This window comes from Taurulus bubalis (genome assembly GCF_910589615.1).
Source record: "Taurulus bubalis genome assembly, chromosome: 20".
Taxonomy (NCBI): Eukaryota; Metazoa; Chordata; class Actinopteri; order Perciformes; family Cottidae; genus Taurulus; species Taurulus bubalis.
The window spans coordinates 10326396-10354140 of NC_136608.1; the positions used below are offsets into that span (position 1 = coordinate 10326396).

Consider the following 27745-nt stretch of genomic DNA (forward strand, 5'->3'; position numbering starts at 1 on the left):
CTTGAAGCGTTCTGATTGCTAGAAGCACCGATGCTGCTTCAGGGAGCACTCAGGTAATATGGGTTAAAAAAAACGTATGTGATTATTACAATAACATAAATAGAACATACAGCTCAAAAGTAAGGCTGTAAATAAGGTGTAACATGGTATTTTGTGAATAACTGGAAACCAAAAAGGGAAATAATGTAGCATTTGTTGTGTGTGTGTGTGTGTGTGTGTGTGTGTGTGTGTGTGTGTGTGTGTGTGTGTGTGTGTGTGTGTGTATGTGTGACTGCGTGTAAGTGTGAGTTAAGATGGATGGTGCCTTGAAGTCACTTGCTCCACGCAGGAACTAGTGGTTGTAGCGCCAAACGTGCCTGGCCAGACCGAGTGTTAATACGAAGACTAGAGCCAATTCATCTTCACTGACATTCACCCAATAGCACAGTAAATTACCGAGCGAGGGTGGGGGTGTTAAAAGATAGAAAGAAAAAGAGAGAGATATAGAGACGAGGGAGGAGACAGTAGAGGAGAGAAAGAGAGAGGGATGAGGGCTGCTGCAAAAAGGGGAGAGACGATACGCATCCATATAGTTCACACAGCAACTTGTAATGAGTGCAACAGAGTTTAAATTTATATATCATCAATATTAGAGGCAACGAACAAGGAGTGCAGGGATTTAATCATGCCTCCTGGATAATAAATTAACCAATATTCTTGTGGCTGCATGGGGAATGAATACATCTAATAGAGAAATGCTGCGGGGTGAGACTACAATAGCCAGGCAGAAAGGTTAAAAAATACACGTTCTTGCTCCAAACCACGGCCAGTAATCATTTTTCATAACACGTATTTTCTGCATCATTGATGGAACAGAAGCGGCCATTAAAGTCGCCTTAGCAGGAGGTGCTGGCATTAACAAGGGATCCTCACGCCAGTAGGCCTTTTTGCCAGACAGTAAACAGCCCAAAAAAGTGGACACATCACTGGGAGGACCAAATAAATCAAGCTCATCTCGCGTTCTTATCTTGTGTTCAAAACCTCTTTTCCTCTCGATCAGTGAGCAAAGTCTCGAAGGAGCTGCCTAAGGAGCTTAGGCCGGTCACAGTCTTTACATTGATACATGATTTCAACTAACTTTTCAGCCAATCAGCACATTATTTCCAGCGTTTTGTGCTGTTTACTTGAGCATTTCTGGTTAACGCAACGCTAGAATATCACTGTAATTCCAGCTTGATCAGAGGTTTAATATGCGCTCACCGCAAGGGACACAGAGTGCAGTGCAGAGGCAAAGATTGTCATTGATTTACATTATTCTAGTCAAAACTAAAGGCAGAGGCTAATTACAGATAGAAGGTGGTGATCAAGAAGGGCTCGGGGCTCAAGAAACATTTTGCAGATGAATGTCCTTTTCATCCATTGGGGATTGCTTTCAGGTTACATCACAGACAGCTGTCATTTCATCTGTTGCAGACTGAAAGGTCAACGGAAATCAAAGTCAAAGTTGAATCAGATCGAATTTTGGGTGGAGCAGAAGGACATGAAATCCCAAGTGCTGCCGCTCTCTCCATAGGGGAGCAGTGGCTCATTTAGATGCAACTATATTCTCAGGATAAGTCAGAGAGTGTGTTCTGTAATACATAAGCAAGTCTGTAATTTTATACAAAACGTTATAAAATTGCTTAAAAGGTGATTTTGAGATTTAAAAGAGAGACCTGGTCACATCTTTTGGGGTCACTACATTACCCAGAACCATTATTTGAATTACAAATAGTGTATTTTTCAATGTAATAACTTAATACTGTAATATGTAATTGCAGAATACTTATGGTAATGAGATAAATGGGCCAGAAACATGTTTTCCAAAATAACTACGCACCATATTCTCTGAATGACAGCATCGGTGCACTTCCCCACCAAGCTGCAGTGGAATAAAGTGCTGCAGGGACAACGTATTTTACCCTGAAGTAAGCATCGCTCTGGATCCCTCGTCAAAAAGCCAATGCGATTTTATATTGTATCAGAACATCAGCCCTGCGGCAAACAAATATTTATGATGCTCACACATTTTGTTCAGAAAGATCATCTTCACTAAAGAACACCACCTTTATGATTTTTGAAGAGAGTTCGGCAGAAGTAAAACGCTAACGTTATAAACAAATATGTATAAACGTATATATCTAAGAAGTTAAATGAATATTTTCAACAGTCTAGGCCCTTCAGCATTTTTTCTATATTTGATCCAAAGTGTCCTTGAGCTTGGCACCAAATTCGGAGCAGCTGAAAGGTTGCGTCACTGTCGCTCACCTTTGTCACTGACCCCTGCACTCCTGAGAGGAGGGGGCAGGACTAATTAGAGGACTAATTACCCCTTTGGGATGAAACACACAAACACAGCCAACACCTTGCTGCTAAAAAAGCAGATGTTCTTTCTGATACAAACTGTCCTTCAACACTAATAGAAGAAAACAAAATCTAACTTTTATGTGGAACGCCATATTGCACCTTGACCGCTATTCCAGTCACTCTAGCCAATCATCTTTCATAACATCCACTGAAGAGTGTGTCCTATATAGCCAGGAGCACTGGCAGCAGCTACTGGCAGCTAAAATAGCCAGGAAGTACATTCAAGACAAATGAAGCCAGCACGAGTGCCCACGTTTGGACAGGAAAAGCAGAGGACTCATGTCCAGGTTGTATTTGTGTGTGTTTGTGTGTTTGTGTGTGTGTGTGTGTGTGTGTGTGTGTGTGTGTGTGTGTGTGTGTGTGTGTGTGTGTGTGTGTGTGTGTGTGTGTGTTGGGCAGCTGACCAGTCTTGTGTTTTAATTGGCCTGAGCAAAGCCAAGGAGCTGGTGACAGACAGTGATGTGTGCAAACTCAGGAAGTTGTACAGGTAGGTGCTGCTGGAATCCATATTGTGACATATTGTTACAGTTATCTTGGTACATATCTTTTTTTATACATGACAGCATAACATTTCCTGTCTTATACTGATTCAATGCTTCTTTATTTGTCCTGATTAATTACAATATGATCAGTTAGAAATGCTGGACTCTGGGCTTTTGTTTGGTTGAACTGACAGTTAGATCACACTGTTTCTGTGCAATACAAGTTGAGTTATTGAAAATCTAATGTATGAGTACATTTAAATTGGTAAGGCGCATAATGTAAAAAAGAATCAGCTTACAAAGTTGATATGGTGTCATTGTTTGCAAATAATTATTTATTTACATATTCAGAAATGGAGCAGCATTGAGATATATTTGTGTTTATGGCCATTTGATGAGTGTCAGTCCAATACTCACGATCTTTATAGTTCAGTTTTGGTCTCCACCAACTACTTAGGCAAGTATTTAGAGATAAATATAGTAGAGCTAAATACCTGGCACTGAAAAACAAACAATAAAAGACGCAAAAATGGTCCGTAGACTTGAGGGGTCATCAGAGTAACTTTGGAGCACCTGTTTTTTTAATGAGGTACTTGATCCACATACTGAAGGTCCTGCCTTAAAACTATTAGTCGATCATGCTTATTTATGTATTACTTATTGAATGAAAGTTTCACTGCAAGAATGCAATGCCACATGATACGGTCAGCTAGAGAGAAGACGTATCACTCTGTTGGACTTATTGAACTACAAAAGCACTCATGGCAATTCAGAGGTGTTACAGAGGAGAGTTTCCTACCTTGAAAGCTGCAGAGATAACAGAAAAGTGTAATGTTGACCTTAAGCTACTCCTGCAATTCACGATAATTAGCGACAGCCGATATGATCTTCCACTGGCAACGCTGGTCATTTTAACCTGTAAAAGTGACTTTCAGCTCAGTCTAAAAATGAGAAGCTGCTAACGTTGCTGATTTGAAGATTGCTCTTTGCTAATAATAAGAAAGAAAGAGGAGAGCTAGCAGATTTGAGAGTACATTTGTTAGCGTCGGAGATTCCATGTATTTTGCCAACCTGGGTGTCAGACCTCAAAGTCACTCCCACCAATGCACCCAGATTGTTCACATTCACACACTCTCTTATGCATGGGAAAGGCTGCACCATTGAGCCAAATGATTCACATGCTCATTAAGAGCACAATGTGTGTGAGTGTTTGTGTGTGTGTCAACTATGATTCAGTCCATGTAAGGAACCAGCCAAGTAATTATAGGCTGTGTGCAAACAAACACACAATCCCCCCCACCAGTTGATATCCCCACTCCACACCCCTTTACTCCTCCACCCGCCCTCTTTCTGTCTGTCTGTCTCGAAAATTATCACTGGTGTCCTCCGAAGAAAACATTTGTGCTTTCTCACAATGACTTCCACAAATTAACACACACACACACACACACACACACACACACACACACACACACACACACACACACACACACACACACACACACACACACACACTTGGAGGACATTGCACTGATTCACATTTATTTATTGAGGATTTATCCTAAACCTATTCCAACATTTACCCATAAAATCTGTTTTACCTGGTGAGGACCAGCGTTTTGTCCCTAGACACACACACACACACACACACACACACACACACACACACACACACACACACACACACACACACGGCTAGCCGTTACGAGAGCTGCCACAGGGAATATAATGAAAATGAAAGCAGAGAAAGGGAGACGTGATGAGAAAAAAAGGGAAAAATCGAGGGAGGAGAAAAGCCCATGTGGCAGAGGGAGATTCTCATCTTCACTGAAATCAGCTGATCCCTTCTTCCCTCCCTCTATTTCTTTCTTACATTTCTTTTTCTGTCTCTCCCCTTTCCATCCCCTCAATCCTTCCCTATTCTCTACCTCCCTCCTACCTTTGTCCATTTTTGACCAACCTCTTCTCCAAGTCTTTCGCCCCCTCCCTCCCTCTCTCTCCTTCTCTCTCTTTACTATTTCCTTCCCCTCCCCTCCCTCCAACTCCTACTCCCTCTTTTTTTCTCCCTCTCCCTGGCATTCACTCTTTTGTATTATCACTCTGTATTCCACCTCCCTCATCCTCTCCCTGTCACAGTGGGAGAGCTGCAGGCAGACAGAGGCAGCATACACTAATGTTACTATATTTGACAAGCAACACACACACACATATTCTCCTGCCACATGCACGACTGCACACACATAGGGGAAAGAAGAGGGGGAGGTGGGGGCACAAATACACACGGAAGTGTAAATGCGCGGATGCATACACACACACACACACACACACACACACACACACACACACACACACACACACACACACACACACACACACACTCTGACGCGTGCTGAGTGCAGGAATCACAAACATAGCGACACACAGAGGGGCAAGCGCATGACGCCAGCAACCTAACGCTGTTGTCTCTCTCTCTTTCTCTCCCTCTCTCTCTCCCCCCCTCTCTCTCTCTCACACACACACAAGCTCGTCTCTCTTTTTCACACACACTCACGCCTCTCAGACGCACACGGCAGTGCTCAAGACAGCGAACAGGACGGCGCTGGACATATCCTTCGTATAGGAAATAGATCAGAAGAAAAGGATTAACTATCTCCATCCCTCTCTCTCTACAGACCTCATCCTCTCTTCTCTCCTTTTGTGTCTCTAAGCCTCTCTTCACCTCATTTTTTTTCCTACACAATCCCTCCTTTTTCACAATTTATTGCTGTGTTGAATGGAAGCTGGGGGGATTGTCTCTATACAGAAATGAGGATTATTCTTGCATTATTCACTTGACCGGGATCTTGAATGTATGGATTTATTTAATTGAAGGAGCAACAGTTTTTCTTTTTGAGATTTTTTAAAACCTTTTAAAATTTTATTTTTGGGATATTTTTTGCGAGGATGGCTGATGGCAGAAAGCTTTAAGGCAGGTGCTGTCTGAGATTTGGTCAAAAGGTAAGTCTGCTTGTGGTGTCAGTTCTCTTCTCCTAACTCATACACACGCACAGACTTCATTTCAACTGATCCTCGGCTTTTTCGCAACTGGAATTAAAGATGTACTATGTCACACAAAGTACTGCAGACGAGGACAGACGTGTCTTTTTTTTCTGCAAACAAATGGACAATTTTGATGGGGCCAAAGGTGCCTGTGTGAGGAGGTGGATGCTGAAAATGTCAGCCCTTACTTAACCTGTTTCCTGGATACACACAACATGCACATTAACCGGAATGTTTGGGCTGTGGTTTTTGGGGCAAAGCTTGTGGGAAATAGGAGAAGGTGAGAGTATGGGAGTGTTTAGCTATCTATAATTTACAGCTAAACATGAAAGAAGTACATATAAAGAGAGGCAGCAGTAAACTACTCAGGTGACACACTCACGGGTAAAATAAACAATATGATATGCTGTAAATATACTAATGATATTTGAAATCAACATGCAGTATGAGGGAGTATGGGACACAATAGGTACACTTGTAATTATTCTCATGCCACAAGCAACTTAATTGTAAAACGTGTGGTCTTCGTCTGCTGATAACAAAACATTTGATCTGTTGAGATGTAGCTTATCTAAGGTTACTAAACTGCAAATACACTGGAATATTTGTTTTGCATGGCTAATACAATATACCAGATGTACCACCCTTCAGTGCTTTAAAATTGCATGAGGTACTCAAACATGGCGGCCAATGTATTCCAGTGAAATTTCATGAAAGCCCAATGTGACTCACAGCGAAATTTGCCAAAAATAGTTGGGGTCTCCTTCTGGTTATATGCCAAAACATGTGCCTTAAAGTCTTTATCTAGCTCTCTTTAGCTGAATGAACATGAAACATATTTTTACACATATATTCTTTCCATGTATGCAGCCTAAAAGTTTATATATTAGGAATCAAAAAAGTTCAATCCAAAAGTTATTTTGTAATGGTCATGAAAGTGTCTTTTAAGTCCAAGGTGTCATGTGACCTGCAGGTCAGACTTTGGCCACTATACCACTATATCAGAGTGCTACTGTATCTCTTGGGTGTGACGTCAGTGTGGATCTGTGTTACGATACTAGATGTCTTCTGTTACACTTTTCCTACGGCACAATAAATATCCTATCATTTGCACCTTTTTTCCTAATGGGCTTGACATAGACAACTTTAGAGACAAACTTATTGAACTCAAAGAAAGCTACCATTAATCGTGATGAATCTACAGTGTACATACAGAGCAGTAATTGCTTTATTTGGCTGCCTGCAGTCGAGTCGTGCTTCTTGTTTCTCTGACCTTCACAGTATATCATCTCAATTGAGCTGAAACCCTCAATAGGTTCTATTGCCTGGTGTCCTGTTGATCTTGTGTAGTGTGCCACTGTTTTTTGTTTTTTTGTACCTGCTGTAAAACAATTTGTAGGCTCTAACCTTGTTTTAAAACGGCGTGATATAAGAGTGATTAACGTTCAAGAGCTGCAGTGTGATTATATGATGATGCAGTGGGTGTGAGGCACTCCACCCTGATATCCTCTCTCGTGCCTCTCTACATTAGCTACCAGTTAATGGGAATTGTCTGAATGTCCTCTAAGTAATGAAGACGCAACATAAAGCTGCAGAAAACAATGATCACTGACTAACTCCACGGTTAGTGCTGTAATTTGACATGCTTACTAAATACATGGCTAACACCTCAGTCTGAAAGCTCCTGCAAAACTGCTCATCCGATCATTTCCTACACACGTGTGGCAACAGTCTGGGTGATATTATTCATGTGAATAAATAACAAATCACATATCCCAAGTACTGTATTTTTGTTGAGTTGATGTTAAAAAAAAGTGTACTTTGCTGCAGCACTCAATGTAAATAAGTGTGGGACTAGCCTAGAAAGTGCAATATGTAGATTTAGGTAAACTATAGTAATATTAATAATAAACAATACAAATAATTATTTCAAATAAGCATGATAATATTGTCCAGAAACACAACATGTGTGTTTGTGGACACATGCAGACTCTTACAACGTGTGTGTGTGTGTGCGTATGTACAGTATGTGTCTGCATACCCACATGCATGTGTAATTATACATCTGTACATATTTTCGCCCCATGTGACTGTCAACACACGTGTGGCTCTATTCGTCAAGTTATCGGCTGGTGCTTGGGTGTGTGTGTGTGTGTGTATGTGTGTGTGTGTGTGTGTGTGTGTGTACTATGTTGTGTATCCAGGTAATGTGTGTTGTGTTGCCACAATCTCTCAATCCACTCTCCTGTGTAAGAAAGCTATTAAAAATTGATTTAGACGAGATTGGTTGCCTCTCTCTGCCTTTGTTAGCACTCTGCGCTGTTACACACACACACACACACACACACACACACACACACACACACACACACACACACACGTTCCCAAATTGTATTTAGTCTCAATTACATTTGTTGAGGTCAGTGTAGAAGGGGCGTGCAAATAAAACAAACCAAAGACTTTCATCAAGAATACTGCTGTCGTTTGTGAAACGAAACGTCTACATTGACATATGTTAACATGTATTGTTTTATACACAACTTAAGTTAAAACACAAACATATGTATTCTGAGCCAAACCATGATTTTTTAATACATCTTTTGTTTTGTCTCAATTCACAACTTTAATCACGTGTTTAAAACTGAGACTATCTGGGAGAAAACAATACATTCCCCAATAAGTGTAATGGGAATGCAGTTTAGTTGTGTGGAAACTTCATTTTTAGGTGACAGGACAGCTATTGCATGGTGTGGTTTGTGTTGTCAAATAATCATTGACATTGATAAATTCCTTAAACCGGGCTTGAATCAAACACCAGCAAAATGCTAATGTGTGTCAGTACACGTGTGTTTGTGTGTGTGTGTGTGTCTGTGTTTTTGTAAAGCGGGAGGAAAGGGTAGAGTTGAAGTTGATTGGGCTGTGTGTTTATAGCTGTGATGTCACTCATTGAGGGGCCACACACGCACATTCAAACACTCTGTCTCTCACGTGCACGCATGCATGTGCACTCGCACACGCACGCACGCACACACACACACACACACACACACACACACACACTCATACACACACACACACACACACACACACACACACACACACACACACACACACACACACACACACACACACACACACCTGCCTTCACACATGGATAGACGTCCTCTTGAGTGCAGGTGGATTTCAATTTGGTGGCAAATTGGAGAAAATTCCGGCCATATTGATTAAAAACTATTAGTCAAGCCAAGTGGGGCATGTCACAAGAATGATGAAATACTCAAGTTCAAGTGGGCACATCGGGCAAAGATGTGCACACGCTAGCACACACAGGATTTAAGCTCCTCTGTCGAGGTGATTCAAGTAGATGCCTGTTGTAGCACCAACACTTTCCCTGTGTCATAGGTGGATGAGACATGATGGGAAGGTTTAACAGGAGGAGCTAGCTACTGTAGCTTAGTGAGAATTATAAACCACATTGGTAGGACTTTATAATAAGAACACACTATCTAGCATTAGTCTTAATCATGAATTGCAGCATTTATATCATTTACTAACACTTTACAAATTATCTTATTAATCAGCTATGAGTCCTTAATACTCCATCCGTCTCTTCCTGCATCATAATCCTGGAGGACTAAACACAAGCAGCCCAAGTTGACCAATCCCAGTTGGTGGTCTCTACTACACCCGAGGTGTGCGGTTCAATTTTTGGGGAAATGCATGCCGGAGGCTCTGCACATCACGAAGCCTCTGAAGCACCCCGTGGAGTATAAATCCGGCTTACGTGCGGACAGGAAACAGTTAGTGGAATAAACAGAGGAAAAAATAGGATGGAAAGAGGAGCGGGAAAAGGAGCCCAGAGGAGGGGAGGAGGTGTTATTTGATTCCCCAACATGCAGGCCACTTTGGCAACCAAGTATTTACATGTGTGTGTGTGTGAATGTTTGCATGCGTGGATTTTGGCTGCCCCCGTATCCAGGTCAAATTGGTAAAAGAAGCTTTCTGAGAATACCCTGATAGACAGGCTTACCACCACACCACCAGTTTAACATGATGGGAACTGATGGGCGAACAGTAACATGAGGCTGCAGAGGTGACCTTCTGCAACACCTCCAATACATCATTTATAGGACACTTGCAGCATGATTGCGCATGGTAGGGGTACCAAAATGGTACAGAAAAATAGGAGCAATAAAAAATAAGATGTGAATGAGCTATAAACCAGATATACGCTCCGTTCACCATTTTGTATCAATGCAGACATTTGATACGGCTGAATGATTTTACTTTCTGCTTGTAAATTAACTCACTGCTTCTCAGCCCAATTGTTTTCTTCTTCTTCGTCAAAAAAAGAAATAAACAAACACAAAACCATGAATCATTTGAAAAATGGCCAACATGCAAAACAAGGCAACACTTACAGTCCCAAGGCTGAAAAATGAATTAAAGATTGATTTCACACAGCATCAAATTGAAGTAGACATGTTTTATTCAATGAACAACTACGACAAAGAAGAAAATAGCATCCATCTCAATGTGTGAAGATTTGATGTTTGATGTTCCACAGCGTATGAGTAAAATTGATGGGAATCAGCAGGTGTAATTACACTGTAACGTTCTGTTAATATTACATAAATAGACTATATGTTTTAAACAAAAAACGCTCCACAGCGGTACTATTTTAGTCTTGAAATAAATTCACACCACCAAGCAAACGGGGAAAAAAGGAAAGTGTGTAAGAAAAGCAAAGCAGAGAGAGAAATCTTCCCAAATTCCTTGAGTTCCTTTCAATTCTCATCTGCGCTTTGGAATTCTTCAAATGACGCTCATGCGCTCATTTAAAAAGAACAACACAAATTTCCCAGTAGAGCCTGGCTAATGTGACTTTAATCACATGCAGGAAATCCATCTGCAGAATATCCTCGGTACAAGCCTCTGTTCCTCCGTCAAGGGGAGGAACGAGCCAGAGCGGGAAAGATGGAATGAGAGAGAGAGGGGAAGGAGAGGGAAGGGGCTGGTGAATGCTGAAAGATGAAGGTCATAAAGAAAGTGAAAAGAGTGAAAGGCGGAGGGAGAGATGACAGAGACGGAGAAGAGGAAGTGAGGAGGCACAAGATGCCGAGGGACTGAGACAGAGGGGGAGAGAGCTGAGAGATTAGACAGGTGCTTTATATTTTGTTCAGTGTCTCGCAGGTACTAATAGCAATAATGATACCGCAACTATCACCACTGGGGAGCACATATGCCACTAAACACTCGAGAGGATCGAGAGGAGAATTTTAATGCGCTCCCTGTTTACCGAAGGCACTTATTTCTACATCGCCTACTTTTTCCCTGTCTCTTTTCTACACCTCCTCTTCTTTCATAACCATCTCTCTTATTTTGCCCTTGTCCCCTCTCCCATTCATACATAACCAGCTGTAAGTAACTCACAGGCACTCTGAGCAGATTGATGGGTGTTACATTTGAAAGTGACTGCAGTTACTGTCTGTTTATCTGCTCCCTATTTGCATAGAGAGTTTAATTTACTGTATATCTACCTGACTGTCTATCTTCATTATATCTACCTGGCTGTCTATCCCCCACACACACTTTATCCTCCCACATCTCAAGATAATTTGTACTTAACATGCTAAGGCAGTGCAGGTGCTAATTTACATAATCACTGTGAACACACACACAGATGAGCATCAACACACGCACAAATGCACATTCACCAACTTTATGGCAAAATGAGCCGTGTAGGAAAAAAAAGCCTGCTTGTGTTTCTGAGTTTCCCCCACAAACAGCTACCCACTGAACAACAGCCTAATCAGATTAGTGCGATATTTCACACTCTGCTGATTGGGTTTTGATGATACTTTGGGAAAAGATGCATCACAGCAGCACTCCGGCGTTTTCAAAATTACACTGATTGGCCCAGGGGGCGCGAGTCAACAGCGAGCATCAGTCATGTGGCACTGAGGTTCCAACAAGCGTTCTCCCGTGGCAATTTCCCACTCGTCAAACCTATTTTCCCTGTAATGACTCAACGGTGACAAGAAGACTCATCTTTTTCAAAGCATGCGGGATATGTTTCATTACACTGCTGTAATTGGACTGGGACTTTTTTGCATCAAAAGAATAGTCCATCTATCAAACTGATAGCAAATTCACAACCAATCAGCCACCATGTTAGAACAGAAAACAAAAAGACAACTGCGAACAATATAATAACCATACAACTAACTATATTATGCACAATTGTAACACAACTTGTTTCTTTTGTACCACAGTTTTCCATGACATTTATATTAGTGTTTTTTTGCAGGTTTGTGTACTCTATACAGAATCTCAGAATCTAGATGTACTCTCAAGGTGACATGTCCCTTGCTGTTTACTCAGGTTTCTGTTTAGTTGCTGTGTTACCTTTATTTATTCAGCAAAGAGTTTAGAGAGTGTCAGCAGCACTCTACCATCTCCTGCCTTGCCCAAGTGTAGTGTGGCAGAATCATACACACAAACAGATGCAATGGTGTTGTGCGTTAGCCTTCCTATTCATTCTTTCCCTTCCTTTTCACTCCATGTTCTGGTTTTGTTCCGTCCATATGTCTCTGTGTTTCAAGTTTATGACTTGATCCCTCTCTCTTTACCTACCCTTTCTCTCCCTCCTCCTCCCTCTTCCTCCCCTCTCACAGTCATTCCTGCTTTGTCCCCCTGAGTGTCAGTCTCTGTGCCAGACAGTAGCAGTAGGGGGTCTGTCTGAGGGCTGAGGGAAAGGCAAACTGATTGTGTAAACTGCCAAAGACACACACATCTAGTATTTATGCCGATGGAATACCGGGGGGGGGGGGGGGGGGGTTGTTTGTGATGCTTGAGCGCAAGCACGTACGCGCACATACATCCGCAGGCAAGGGAGGAAAGGTGCAAACCCCCCGCATTTGCCCCAAAATATACTTTTTTAATGTATGCAAGGAAGCCTTCTGGCAAACATGAGCGTGCACGCACACACAGCGTCCTGCTGCTTTAGCCTTCATTGCTGCTGGCGTGTATGTGTGTGTGTGTGTGTGTGTGTGTGTGTGTGTGTGTGTGTGTGTGTGTGTGTGTGTGTGTGTGTGAGAGAGAGTGTAGCCCTGTGCAACAACAATTTGATGTGATATTGCCAAAGAAGTAGGATTTGCAAAAGTATGAAGGTGCAAGTAGGAAAAAAATGCTCTATTTCCTTCAGGCTAAATCTATTCTCACTAAATTGTTTTCTCTCTCCCTACAGGTGTTTTGTCGGAGCATTTCTCAGTTGGCGCCCTAGTGGAGGCCGCAGGCATGGCGGCTTGACGCCCTCCATAGCCCCGCCCCTCAGACAGAGGAAGGCTGCAGAGTGTCATGCCCCCCCACACCCACCCCCCTGGGGGCATCGGCCTGCCCCCACCCAGCTCTGCCACCCACCACCTGGCCAGACCTGGTGAGTCGACATAAGCAGATTGAAAAGATGAGAGAGATGAGGAGACGAGTGACAAAGAGGAGGCAACAAAACACTCTGTTCTTACTCCCCTCTGCTCTATTTTATTCCCATCTTTTGTACTTTTAACTACACATGAAATGGAACACTGTCGGTTTTTACAGCAGCTAATGTTATCATGCCCACACACACACACACACACACACACACACACACACACACACACACACACACACACACACACACACACACACACACACACACACACACACACACACAGGGTGAGGGCATTGAGCTTGCTGTGGCCACGTGCCAAGACCTCCAGTGAAATGCCACATTACTGTATGTATTAATACAGCCAGCAGCCTGTGGAAACCAAACAATGTGGGGAGAGAATGATGGGGGGAGAGACCTGCAGGTTATTTGTCTGCCTTTTCGCTCTCTTCCTTCCATTTTACCTTCTTTGCTTCCCTTTTCTTTCCTGTTCCTTCTCCTGTCCTTTCTACAACCGCACATTCATCTCACTTCCCTTTTCTTTCCCTTTTTCACCCGACTCGTTTCCCACCTTCCCCTCATTATCTGTCCACTCTTTCTCCACAAATGTATTACACTTTCCCCATCTTGTACCACGGGTATAACAAAAATCCGTCGGAAGCCGGGTGGCATAGCAACAGATACGACAGCTGAGTGTGTGTGTGTGTGTGTGTGTGTGTGCGTGCATGTCTGTGTGTTGTGGATTAGACATTAGAGTGGATGGATCCTGTTCTCTGAGACATTCCAGATACTTCCTCAGCTAATAGGCATACATGAAAAGCTCCTTTCTGCATTCTTTCTCTCTCTTGTTATACATCTAATATAACACAAGCGTACACACATGAACACATGTTGCGAACCCTGCAGGAAATAAATGGCTTTCCAAAAACAGAGACCATAAAAACAGGGATCTTTGTCTTCCTGTTGGGGAGGTATTGTTGCTCCAGAGGTGTCAACGCCCCCACAAACTACTGAGTAACACCGGAGACACTAAAAAGGGCAACACTGTGTGTCAGACCCTCCTTACACCCACCACCTTATACCTCTTCCTTTCTCTCTTCACTTGTCCTCTACCTTCCCTCCATCCTTCCATCACTCTGCAATTCAGATCAATATAACCACAATACCTGTCTCAGTTTCCCTCACTCTGTGCATTTCATTAAGCTGTATCAACATAAATATTGTATTAACAGTATTGCTAAAGCCTTTTAGGAATATGAATTGTCAACATTCTCTGTTGCTCATCAAAAATGTTTAATCTCTTCCATGCATTTGCATTTTTTGGCATGCATGTAACTATATCTCCCTGTCAGTCTAGATAAATATAATTTTTTGACACAAAGTGTGCATAATCAATACTGCTGAGCATTGTCACCACAGGTGTTTTCTCTGCCTCTCTCCTTTGCTTTTTCACTGTCTCTGTATTTTTCTCACAAAGCTGGGAAGCTCTCTGATCTCTGCTATTACTCTTCAAAGTCACCGTCACACACACACACACACACACACACACACACACACACACACACACACACACACACACACACACACACACACACACACACAAACTGAATCACTGGAAGATGCATATCGGAGTAGAAAGGGGCATCCCATCAAATCAGAACCGATGAATATGTCAGATTAATAAAGTACAGAGAATGAGTTCCAATCATCAAGGATGCATTTCCCTCGTATGCTGATGAAGTTCATTTAGAAATGGAATTTGACAGGCAGAGAGGACATAAAAGATGTTTTCCATTCAGTATTTTGTTTCACGAAAATCAAAGGTGCGCTTTCATCAGCAAGGCTGAAGCAAAAGCTTTCTGTATGATCGAAAATAGAAAAGAAAATAGAGGAAGAGGTGTTTTTTTTCCCCAGTGTCAGCTAGTGTTGGCCATTTGTTCAACTAATGGCCATAAAACTATGATGAAATGTTGTAACCTACATGAGAGAGAAAGTGATGTTATATTTCTGAAAGGTTGTGGAGGATGCTTTATGGGTGTTTCCATAGAGTGTTCAAAGCCCATTTGAAAATATTGTTCAAAAGCTTTCTGTTTTAAATCCATCCTTTATTTTACTTGAAATAAGAGAAGATCATTTATTTAATATTAGAGTATGTATTATTTATAATTAATCCAGTTCAATTGGAAATCTGTAATAATGAATATTGTTTAGATGTTATACAATTGAATTTTCTTTATTTAATTTGACAGTCAGTTGTTGATACAGACATTAATACAACTGTTGGCTACTTTAATACATATGGCACAACATCACATAGCGCAAGTTGGAAATGATTGCGATGTTCTGGACCTTTGCATGAGGAAATTCTCTCTAACTGGACCTCACTGAATTTTAGTTGAATACCCCTGGTTTATACTATGGAAAAATGTGCATGTTCTTTGGAAAAATGTAAAAAAAAGGAAAGAGCGATGGGAGATGTTGATACTTTAGATCTAATACAAACTTTTGGGTTTTCAGGTTGTGAAAAGCCAAAAATCATCAAATGGTTAGACAGGCTTAAAAGTGACATAACACCACAGAACAAGACAATAAGAGCTTTAAAAAAAAAAAAGTGCAAAGTAGAGGGCGAGGATATGAAACAAAGTGACAGAGAGAGTGAAACAGAGGAAGCGGGAAAAAAAAGAGTGAAACAGTGGGGAGCGGAGAGGAGGAGGAAGAGAGATGCAAGATTAAAAAGGCGCAGTGAAAAAGAGAAGACAGTGATGAAAAAGAAAGGATGAAGGAGGGGAGGCGAGAGAGGAGAACAGAGAGGTCTATGAGCGACACATAGACCATATGGTGCCTCTAGGGCCCAGGATCCCAGCCGACTGTCTCATCTAAAACAACACACACACACACACACACACACACACACACACACACACACACACGCACACACACACGCACACACACACACACACACACATTTGCATACAAGCAGCCATGAATTCATTCCTATTCAGACATAAACACACACCGTAGCTTATCTGGTCGCACTGTGCGCGTTTATGCGCCTTGTTGGAGACCCAAACAAAGCCGGCAGATTAACTGACCACATACTCAACAGAGAAGGTGACAGAGATGGGGGGGGTGAAAGGAGGGAGGATTTGGCTTTGAATAGAGACCCTAATGCACTGGCTGAGGGGAAAATATTTGGAGTGGATTGGAGCCATAATACGGTGACTTAGGCTGTAGCATTATGCCTTGAGCACAGCTCTAATACAATGCAGTGACTGAGAGAGTACAGCACAGTGTTAGAAAGAGACAGACAGTCAAAACTAAACTTTGTCTGCCTGCAGCAGCTGCCAGGCTGTTAAATTGGTTGGATGCATTCCCTGTTTCACCAGTTTAATTTGAACTCTTTAAATCTTTGGTCATTGGTGAGAGGGGACCAACAACCCAAAGTCATCACCAAGTGGTTAGTTGCTGGTGGAACTTTTCAACCCTGCTGGGATGTTGGGTTTTGGCATGAAGCCACAGCAGTGTGACAAAATGTGTGTGTGTGTGTCTGTGTGTGTGTGTGTGTGTGTGTGTGTGTGTGTGTGTGTGTGTGTGCGTGTGTGTATGAAGCATTAGCTTTGGAGTGCAGCCTGATCCCTTCGTGTTACATGAGACTCGGAGTTAAATAGAAACTGGAATGACAGCTTGTTGGCAAACTATCCAAAGCATCTGGCAAATCCAAGAAATTAATCAATAGCCATTTTAATGTAATTGAAAGTTATATAGAGAAGTAGGGATCACAGGTACTCACATTCATTCCAGAGTCAACATTGAGGGGCAACTTGGATTGTACTTAAATTATTCTCCTACAATGGTTTATATTGCACTGATCTTTGTAGGAACACAGACATAGTATCTTCTATCAGGGCATTATGGCTTTGACCTCTGACCCCTTTAGTGGCAGCTTATAATAAGAATTAACTTAGTTTGTTGTTGTAATAATTTGACACCAGCTTGGCTAGCAGCATCATGTAGGAATTGGAAGATTGCTCGGGCCGAGGTGACCTTGAACTAGCTCCAGCTGGACACAACGCATGCAGAAACATGCATGTGTGCAAGCAGGTGTGCTTTCTCCTCTTGACCACAGTTTAGTTTGGTGCAGGTGCAACAGGAATGTGCCAGATGAAACACACACATACATGGTGGAACTGGCCCACTTTCAAAGGACATTGGCAGGGATAAATCTGGATAATCCTCTGCACCACAAACAGCACCACTCACCAAACGACACTGATATAGTATTACACTGTAAGCAAGTCCATAGATCCAGCATGAGGCTGATTAGCTAGCAGGGCTCATTTCTGAGAAGAAATAGTGCTTGACTTACCAAGTAATCACAGAAAATGGCTGGCTAATAGTCCTGGATAATGTCGCCATTTGAGATGTGCTCGATTTGTTTTAGTGAACACTTCACACACCTTTGAAAATGTATCCAATTAGCAAGATCAGAGATATATCTATCTATATATCTATGGCAAATAAAAAAAAGCAAAAAACTACAATACTGTGTGTATGTATGTGTGCATGCGCTTTGGATCAATACCATCTGTCTATCTATCCCTTCTTAAGAATGAGTGGGCATACATTGCGACTTGTCACACATCCAATGCAAAATCTACTCTATTCTAGTCGCACTGATGCGGATGTGACATCAAAAGACAAGCATCCTTCATTTTCTCTCTCAATTCTGCATGAATTCAGCCTTGGACTGGGGCCCAGTTGAGTGGTCAGAAAGCAACGCCAGAAAATTTCCTTCCAATTATGCTTCCCTGATAATTTGTTTTCCATCACCTCTTTCTCCTTTGTTTGTCCCTTTATCTCCCCCTCTCTCTGTCTTACCTGTCACTCCCGCTAATTAATAGCCACTATCTCAAAAACAATGTCATTGCATGTCAAACTCTCCCATGGGCCATGCCTCTTTGTGTGTGTGTGTGTGTGTGTGTGTGTGTGTGTGTGTGTGTGTGTGTGTGTGTGTGTGTGTGTGTGTGTGTGTGTGTGTGTGTGTGTGTGTGTGTCACAACAAATTGATACAGATAGCATGAATTACGGAGGCAGATCAGCCTACATTTCACCCACTCACACCTCCAAGTCAAAATAATGATCCTGTCTTGCCGATGCGGAGAAATGAACAGGGGAGACAAAGAGAGAGAGATAGTAGGTGGGAGCAAAATGGAGGTTGAGAGAGTAAACAGAGGGGGGAGAAAGAAATAGACAGAAATAGACAGATAGAACATACATGGAAGTAATCCCATCAGGGTTAAAAAATGAAGTATAAAAAACAAGATTTTGAAGGACTACGACAATCTCTCCTCTTCTCTGCTCATCACACTGTCAGCAGGAGTGCAGCCTAAACCCCGACACCCTGTTCCTGCTTATCCTCAACTGCTGTACGCATGTGCCAGTGCGAGTGTGTGACCATGACTTTCTGTGTGTGAGTAAGCGATTAAGTGCCCGAGAGTCAGGCAGAAAGGTTGTGTGCGTGAGAGAAAAGAGGTAATGTGGGTTAAACGACGGGATTTGATGTGAACCTCAAACTTCTCTCCCGATGCCTTCTGTCTGAAATAATACGGTGGTACTGCTGCAACAGTGATGTTGTATGCGTGTGAGTTTTGTGTATTCTTTTAAACCTCCATTAGCCATTCATTTAGTGAGATTGTGTAAAAAGAGATCCAAACACACACAAACACTCCGGCTGGCTATTTTCCATCCGCCAACTAAATGAGGTCTCGGGTTACGGTGGAGATCAGACCTGTAACAGCCTCGGACAAATTACACCAGACACCGTTGCTGTAGAAGCACAGGCTACACAGCTCGATGACGTATTACAGATGGGAGATTACACATCAGATATGACAAATTATCATTTGTAAGATACTTCTCCGCAGAGCTGTCTAAAAGTCAGGAAATAGTGAGAACTGTTGACTGACTGCATGTTTTTTATGCTACACAACAATTCCCACTGTGGACCCTCAGGAGTTGTTCTCCACATGTGAGTGAAGGCATGCAGGTAACTTAGCTCACAGGAGTCAAATCTAAACGTTTTGGATCAGAGGAGCATGTGAAACATGAAAGAGTTAAGAAACAAAGGCCAGTGAGGCGTTGCTTCAAGGACAGCTGGTCGTTCTAGTAATAAGATAGCAGAGAGTCTGTCGCCTGCATGGAAAACAGCTTGGCCCCTGGTAACATGCAACTGTGCTCAGTTACGAAGGTGCCTGTGGGGATGACATCATAGATGGGCTCAGTGTCACCCAGGGGCCCCTGCATATAAACTTACAGACAGCTGAGGCCCCAGAGTTGTTAAGCAGTGTTGTCTAGGAGACACTGTCAAACATCACCACATTTACAAGAGTAATATGACTCTTCATATGACTCTTCTTATACCGCTATATATATATATATATATATATATATATATATATATATATATGAAGGTGAAAAACATAGTGATAGTAAACATTTTTTTAAATGGAGGTGTTTTTGTAGATTTGTGTCAATAATCTTGCAAATTTGTCTCTATAATTTGTGTCTATAATCCTGCAAATTTGTACAGAGAGAAATGAAAGTAGAGAAGACACCCACGTGACTAAACACAGCCTAACAAACAACTAAAATGAGCATGCAAGCATACTCCAACAGTACTAATAATGAAGTACATACTTCATTATCCCAATTCAAAGATGACCTCTGACCTGTGTCTATGCACCCTTTTACAAATTCACTCAGCCACAGACTGTAGATGGGTGTGTCAGTTAACATGCAAGCTAAAAGAAAGGTGGGCTATTGTAAAGGGGTAGAAAGAGCCTCCAACCTGGCAATAAGAGAAACCAATCTTAAATAATAGCTCCAATCATAATTGACTTGATTAATGTGCAATTTGTATCATTTGATAGTAAAACAAATGGGGTTGTAACAACATTTCTTTATCAAGATAAATACAAGGAAATGATACTTTTCCTTTAAAATAATATACTGTATCTAATCTGAAATGTAGTTCTAAGCCAACTGATTATCAGTGCTGCTTGATCTTGGATTGTGCATTTCTCACAACTGTCTCTTGTGAAAACTAGTTGGGTGTGTAGTACGTCGACTGGGCAATATTGCTCTAAGAGTTGCCTCAGAAGTCCAGCTCCATTCAAGATTGTTTTGCATTTTAATGTCGTGTCTCAGTTTGTTTCCCAAAATGTCAGCACTTTTACAGTGTGTTTGTGGATTCTTAGAAAACCCTCAGTCTGAAGTCTGTTTGGACTGAATTAAACCGAACCGAACCACTTAAACTTGTTTGGACTGAACCTCCCTCTCTTCCTCTGACTGTGGCTAAATGTTTTCTTTCTGCTTTGGCTGTGTGGAGCGCAACAGCAGAGAGGATTTAGAGCAGCTAAAATAAGCCAAAACAACAACTACCTCCTCCACGAGAGCAGCAAAAAACCACTCATGAATGTTGGAAGATAGGCTTCAGCACTGAGGGGGTGGGAGGGGGAGTTACAATGTACAGTAGGAGAGGGAGATAAGGGGTTGCAGTGAGGAGAGATGGAGAGACGGAAGAATGAGGGGATAGAAAGAAAACCTTTGCAAAACAAAGCCCACATAGAACGATGACAGAGATGAAAGGTGCATAAAGATGACCACAATCTGAAATGTGACATGATATCAGTTTCTCTCTCTCTCCATCACTATTTCACTCTCTGCCTGTAACGGTGCTTCTACCTCTGAGCTACAGCGTCCTCACAAATCTCCTGCATGACTGCACCTTTCCAAACCTGTCCTGGAGACATTCGCAACTACGATGCAGCAAAATCCTTCCAGATTCCTCTTGGGCTGCTGCAGTGAAGGATTGGCCCTCTGAAGCATTACCACGAGCACTGGACGCTTCAGGATACTTCAAAATCTCTCTTTTCATCCATTTATAAAGTGGCGTTAATTTTTCCCAGGGATTAGGATTATACTGCCGAATGGAGCAGAGAGGATAATGGATACTGGAACAGCAGAGAGGTCACACGCTGATCTCTATTACAAGGCCACAGTCAGCCCATTCTGAACCTTTTTGGTTCAGATTACAAAATGGGGCAGTGTACTGGTTGAGGAGGTCATGTTCTACTGTCTGGGGGAAAATATATGATATTTCTAGATCATTGCCAGTGTGCATTCACAGAACTTTACAATGTAGTTTCCAAAGGTGTCAATAAAGTGTTCTGCAATAAAATGTGGGAACTTTAAGATATATATATATATATATATATATATATATATATATATATATATATATATATATATATATATATATATATATATGTGTCTGAATATTAATTCTGCACTCAGCTATTTAGTATTTAATGTTAAAAAATATAATTACCCTGGAGAGTTGTTGTGCATATACAAAAACTTAATACAAATTAAGTATACATTGAACTGCAAGCTTTCCAATTATATCATTTAAAATCTTAATAGCGATTGTTGAGAAATGTCAACCCCACCAATTTTCCATTTTGGGAGATGCACATCTTCACTTTCCTGACAGATTAGAAGATTGATACCACTCTCATGTCTGTCAGCAGTCGGTTAGCTTAGCATAAAGACTGGAAACTGGAGGAAACAGCTAGCCTGACTCTGCCCAAGGTTTAAAAAAAAAAAAAAAACTTAAAGAATCCCTTAAATTCACCAGTTAAAATGTCTTATCTTGTTTCTACACAAAAAAACTAATTATAAAAGAGCATATGGCGTGAGAGTTATTTCCTGTCATCTGCTGTTACCGTGGGGTTGCTAGGCGACCAACAGTCTCGCTGTTCTTTCCTCGCCTCTGGTCTTTACGCTGAGCTAAATCATCCAGCTGTGGAAGAGCTGCATATTTCCCAAAATGTATTTTTCAAAATATCAAACTGTCCCTTTAACAATATTTTGATGGGCTTGAGAGGTGATGCATAATTCATCTTCCCTTTCTGGATGCATTACCCATCCTTTATCTTTAATTAAGTTCACTGTCTATCCAGTGGTGTAATTTCCTATTTATGACCAGTTTAAAGGGAATGAAACATGATTTTAATGGGACTTATAAAGCATCCTCTCAACTCTCTTTCTCACTGCGCCATTTTAAGTTTCATATTTTATCAGTGGTGAGAAGAAAAGTCAAGTTACTCTGGAAGACTCAGATGACTTTCATTACGCAACATAATGTTCATCAGGTGTTTGTTTTACACACAATGTGGAGTGGCCAGGAAAGGGCTATTTCACAGAGTTTCATCACTCTCAGAGACCAGACAGGCGATACAGCGAGAGGCATCTTGAATGTGAGCGAGAGGAAGGAGAGAGAAAATGAGAAAGAAAGCAAATTTAGAGAGAAACAGATGGACTAACAGAAAGCGAAAATATAACCATGCGGCGCGCATCTGAGACAAAAGGCAATGGCACGCTGAGATATAGATGCTAATAATATGCAGATGATGCAAGTGATGAAATCTGCTGGTGAAGCAGAGTCTTGTCAGGAAGTAAAAGTGCTGTGTCTGTGTCTGGAGTTTAGACAGAGTAGTTTTCTTAATATCACGCTTTGTTGGTGCTTTGCTCACACCCTTGCACGAAAATATGCCCACACACACACACACACACGCTTACACATACACAGAGAGATAAAGCGTAAGTCGTGCTGATAAGCCATTGGACGGAAACAAAGTCAGCCACTGTAACGAGACTCTGAGGGAATACAGAGCAGTGCCAAGAGACTCGAGGTGAAGGAGAATGAGAAAGATAAAGAGACTTCAGCGGGCGAGAGAGAATTGGAGTGGAGTGGAGAGAGAGACAGATGGATGCAAAGACAGGCAGACAGAGAAATAAATTAATATGAAAAGGAATGAATGAAAAGGCCTTGGCTGATGAATGCAAATAAAGATGGAAAAGGAGCAAAACTTGATGGACACAAAACACTTTAAACAGAATGAAAGAGGAGAAGAGAGAAATAAACAGATTATGAGTGGAAATGATGAAATGATGATAGTCTGCAGGAAAACAATCAGTCCAAAATAAAATAAAACAGAAGGGATTTCCCTCACAAGTGTCACTCAGACTGCTGTGAGACGCACACAAACAAACACAGTGAAAGCCTCTGTGAAAGGGATGCTTCTACCTTCTAATGTTTTCTCTTCGACTAACATGCATCCGACAAAAGGTTCTGCAAATGACTGACAGCTAGGTGGACCACGTGTCCGAATAAACTGATTATTAAAAATAATTTCCACTTAAAAGCGCTCCATCTTTAAAGTCATTCCTCTTCATGTGTTCACACGTTTCTCCCACTTTCTCTGCAGCCCTTCATCCTCCTGATTAGTTCCCATGCTGCAAAGATAATTCACTGTATAAAAAATAATTACGTTTTGTCTCTTTGCTCCTCTTTCTCAAGTCTTCCTCTGTGTCCTCTGTCTCCTGGCGACGCTGTTGCCGCCAGCCTCCTCCTGCCCTCCTCCCTGTCTCTGCGACAGTCTGGTGGTGGACTGCGGGGGCCGGGGTCTCTCCTCGCTGCCCCCACTTCACCTCCTGCCTCCGGGGAGCCGCTCCCTCCTGCTCGCCAACAACAAGCTCGCCTCGCTGGGAGCCTCTGCCCTCGCTAACCTCTCCTCGCTGGAGGTCTGCAGCACATTTTTTATTGTTTGTCAGTGGATTTTTTCTTTTGCCGAGCAGTTGAAAATGTTGTTTGTGTTGTAGGGTTAGTTGTTGACCGTGGCATGCGCAGTGTTTTCTGCACTGACCTCGAACACTGAATATACCTCAGGACAATGAGTGATACTATCTGGCGAGGCTCACATTGAGCAAACTGCAGACAACCTCTGTTCTCAGTCTGAAAAGTTAAGAAAAGCTGACATCTTCAAAGTTTTGCAGGGCTACTCCTCATTAGCATATTGTGTGCAAAGCACAGCCAAGTTGGGATTTCAAATATAGGGGCTAAAAATGATCGATAGTCACTGCACCTGCAAAAAAGCCAATTTATGTCCACACTGCTGAGTGTCAATCTGCTGTAAAAAAGATTTTCATTCCGACAGCTTGTTGCATGGATGATCTATGGAGATTTTTACACTTAACCTATCATTAAACTTGATGTGAATTACTCTGAATGGGAGCGCCGGCTTAAGGCACAAAATGTTTTAAAGTTTTAAGTTAACGTTAAAGTTTTGTAGTTGTGGTTCATAATTTCTCTCGGAACTGGTTACTGAATTTCACTTTCCATTTAAATGAAAAGCATCAGCAACGTGGTGTCTACAATGCAAATGTGTATGTAAATGAAAATGTATTTTTTATGTGTGTGCATTTTAGGAACTGGATCTCTCCAATAACTACCTGGATAATCTACCTGCTGGATTATTCAGAGACATGTCCAACCTGACGAGACTGACTCTCCACAACAACTCACTCACTGTAATGGACAGAGATCTCTTCCAGGTACAACACCACACGTGGCACAGGCTTGACATATACCATCAGATCAGCCAGTCCACCAAAATACTAAAATATCTGGAAAGAGAAAGAAGCTGACACCACTACTGATACACTGTTTCAACTCCTGACTCAGGCTCGGCTGGCTCTGTTTAGGAGTAGAGCCAACCGAAGCAGATATACATGTCTGGGTTCCCGGCCAGGTTGTAAATTTGAAATAAATCGTTTGCTCAACACTTTCATCAACTTTTATTTGAACCATGGCAGTCTGCAGGATGAGCTTGTGTCAAGACTTCACCCGGGACCCTAAATCAAACAAGATAAGCCCATCGAGCGATGCTAGCTCCCTTGGCAACAGTGAAATAAGCCAATAATACTAATATGAGCTGAGGGAAATGTACAGTGCAGTGCCGTACTGTATGAGCAGAGATGGCTAAACAGAGAACTGGTTTTGATGTTTCTACAGGGTTTGGGGGGTCTTCAGAGTCTAGATCTGTCCCTGAATGGCCTGTCCTCTGTTCCTCTGGGGATACTGGATAGGCTGCAGAGCCTCAGGTAAACATCAACACACACTCTGTCCTCTGACATGTTTAAATCAATGAGCGCTGACAATGTACAGTTTATCCACATTTGGCAAATGTATGCAAAATCACATCAAAATGATCAAATTGATGTTCAGCTTTACGGTACTTCAGACAAAGCTTTTCATGCATGCCATTTTTAATTACAACTTGTTAATTTGAATATGATATCATCAATATACAATTAAGAAATTCAAGAGAGTTGTACACTATGTTGAGTGGTCGCCTGGTATTTAAATCAGTGCCACAAGGGTGCATTTATCTAATTTGTTGCAGTTAAACAAGTTAATTAATGTTATTTTTATTATTTCATAGGTGGCTGTCTCTGGCGGGAAACCGGCTTCATGGTTTGGAGAGGGCAGCGTTTGAGCCACTTGCTAACCTACAACACCTGGAACTGGGACACAACCCCTGGGAGTGTGACTGCAACCTCCGCGATTTCAAACACTGGATGGAGTGGCTGCTCTACAGAGGTACGATGTTTGATTTATGTTACAGGAGCTTTGAAAGGGTGCATTGAGAATACGAGAAGTGGGCAGAAACTAGAGGATTCTAGTGTTCACCACAGATAGCGAGGTGTGTGCCTCTGTGTGCCTGTGCTTCTAGCAACACCATATACTGCATCGGTGAGTGAAGGCGCATTGTCACGCTCATTGTGTGTGTTATCCACGTTTCTCTGCGGGCTGTTAATACATCAGATAAACACAGCTGCTCTCCGCTCTCTCATCGTGTTTAAAAATCTACATTCACCTCAGCGCCTTGGGCCCCAGCTGCCCCGCTAATGAAGCGTCTCTTTTCGGCTCCGTTCTCCTCCTTGCTCCATTCCACTCTGTCCTGCTTCGCTGCGCCCTGCTCTCCGACTCAGTCCGGCAAAAGTCAAACGGAGGCCGACACGTGGCAGATATGATTAAATAATCACCAGAGCAGCGAAGAAAATTACAAGTAGACACTGGGTAGTTGAACATGAAAGCATGACAGTAGCTGTTAGAAGGGTAGTTGATGCACAATATGTGTTATAGAAAGTAAGACAAAGCACCAAACAAGTGTGAAATGCTCGCTGGCAGCAGCCTGTGTTGACTTCTATCTCCTGCAAACCACTTCAGGCACACGCGTCTGGGATATCTGGAGGTATTTGGAGAGCGAGCTCTGTTTGCAAAGGAGGATTCTTTTGTAGCACGTGGAGATAAAAGCATCTGGGGCCTAAATATCACTTTCCTCATTCTGTCTTTCGCCTTTATGTCATTGTTTACGTTGCTTTATGTATCTGAGGTTGCAGATCAACACACAACGTCGAGACAAATAATACACGTGAAGACAAATTCAGCATGTGATGGCAACAAAGTAGATCCCCTCACCATCCTGCCGCCTGTGGGAATTAGTGACTCAGATATTTCTCTCTTCCACACACAGCTCTGCTAAAGCTAGGCATGTCATCTCATGAATTATTGAAGGATTTAGTTGAGGTTATCTCTAACTTAGTGTAGAGGGCACAGCAAACTGTGTGTGTGTGTGTGTGTGTGTGTGTGTGTGTGTGTGTGTGTGTGAGAGAGAGTGAAGTGATGTATGACTCACCCTTGTGTTGCCACAACCACCCAACTCTATCTTTTCTCCTCTCTCAGTTAATTGGTACTGCTTTACAGGCATAAGGCATTTATAAATGACCCTCTCTTCTATCTCTGCACCTCTTTCTCTCTCCTTCAGGGGGGAAGGTGGACGCGGTCGAGTGCACGCTACCGAAGGATCTGCGTGGGCGAGACATCCGCGGCGTACCGGTGGAAATGTTCAACTACTGCCTCCAACTTGAAGATGAGAATGGGGGAGCGGGAGGTGACGGTTCCCGTTCCGGACAAGGAAGCGTTCCTCCCTGCAGCAGGAACGCTCTTAACCCCAGTGGGGCAACACCAATCTCTGACAACAGCAACACTGGTGATGGAGGAGGAGGAGGAGGAGGGGGCGGAGGAGGAGGAGGAGGAGGCGGAGATTCCCCGTCGGATTGTGTCCGCGCCCGTTACCGACCCGTGAGCGTGCGCCGCGCCATCGGCACCGTGGTGATTGCCGGCGTGGTGTGCGGCATCGTCTGCATCATGATGGTTGCAGCCGCGGCTTACGGCTGCATCTACGCCTCGCTGATGGCCAAGTACCAGAGAGAGCTGAAGAAGAGGCAGCCGCTGATGGGAGACGGAGAGGCAGACGGGGAGGACAGGGAGGAGAAACAGATCTCCTCCGTTGCCTAGAGGAGTGAGGGGACGGGGGACGGTTGACATGTCAAAGGGTGAAAGTCGGAAAGGGTGAACATTTAAAAGGGCTCAAAGAGGACAGAGATTGAAGAGCTTGTTTAATGCACGCATACAGTTATGGTAACCTATCTCTTAATCGAA

The 27745-nt window shown here is 42.5% G+C and overlaps 2 protein-coding genes across 2 annotated transcripts in view; one reads left to right on the forward strand and one right to left on the reverse strand.

Annotated features, from left to right (window-relative positions):
- cacna2d4a (calcium channel, voltage-dependent, alpha 2/delta subunit 4a) overlaps positions 1-27745 on the reverse strand; it is a gene marked incomplete at both ends in the record, with an annotated part of 73969 nt that overhangs the window by 19663 nt on the left and 26561 nt on the right. The gene's annotated exons all lie outside the window — the stretch shown is intronic.
- Positions 13266-27601, forward strand: lrtm2a (leucine-rich repeats and transmembrane domains 2a; the record flags this gene model as incomplete). Its single annotated transcript, XM_079236070.1, has 6 exons — positions 13266-13344; positions 23759-23982; positions 24667-24792; positions 25253-25341; positions 25683-25840; positions 27069-27601. 6 exons carry the CDS (start codon positions 13266-13268, stop codon positions 27599-27601), a joined length of 1209 nt encoding a protein of 402 aa, XP_079092196.1.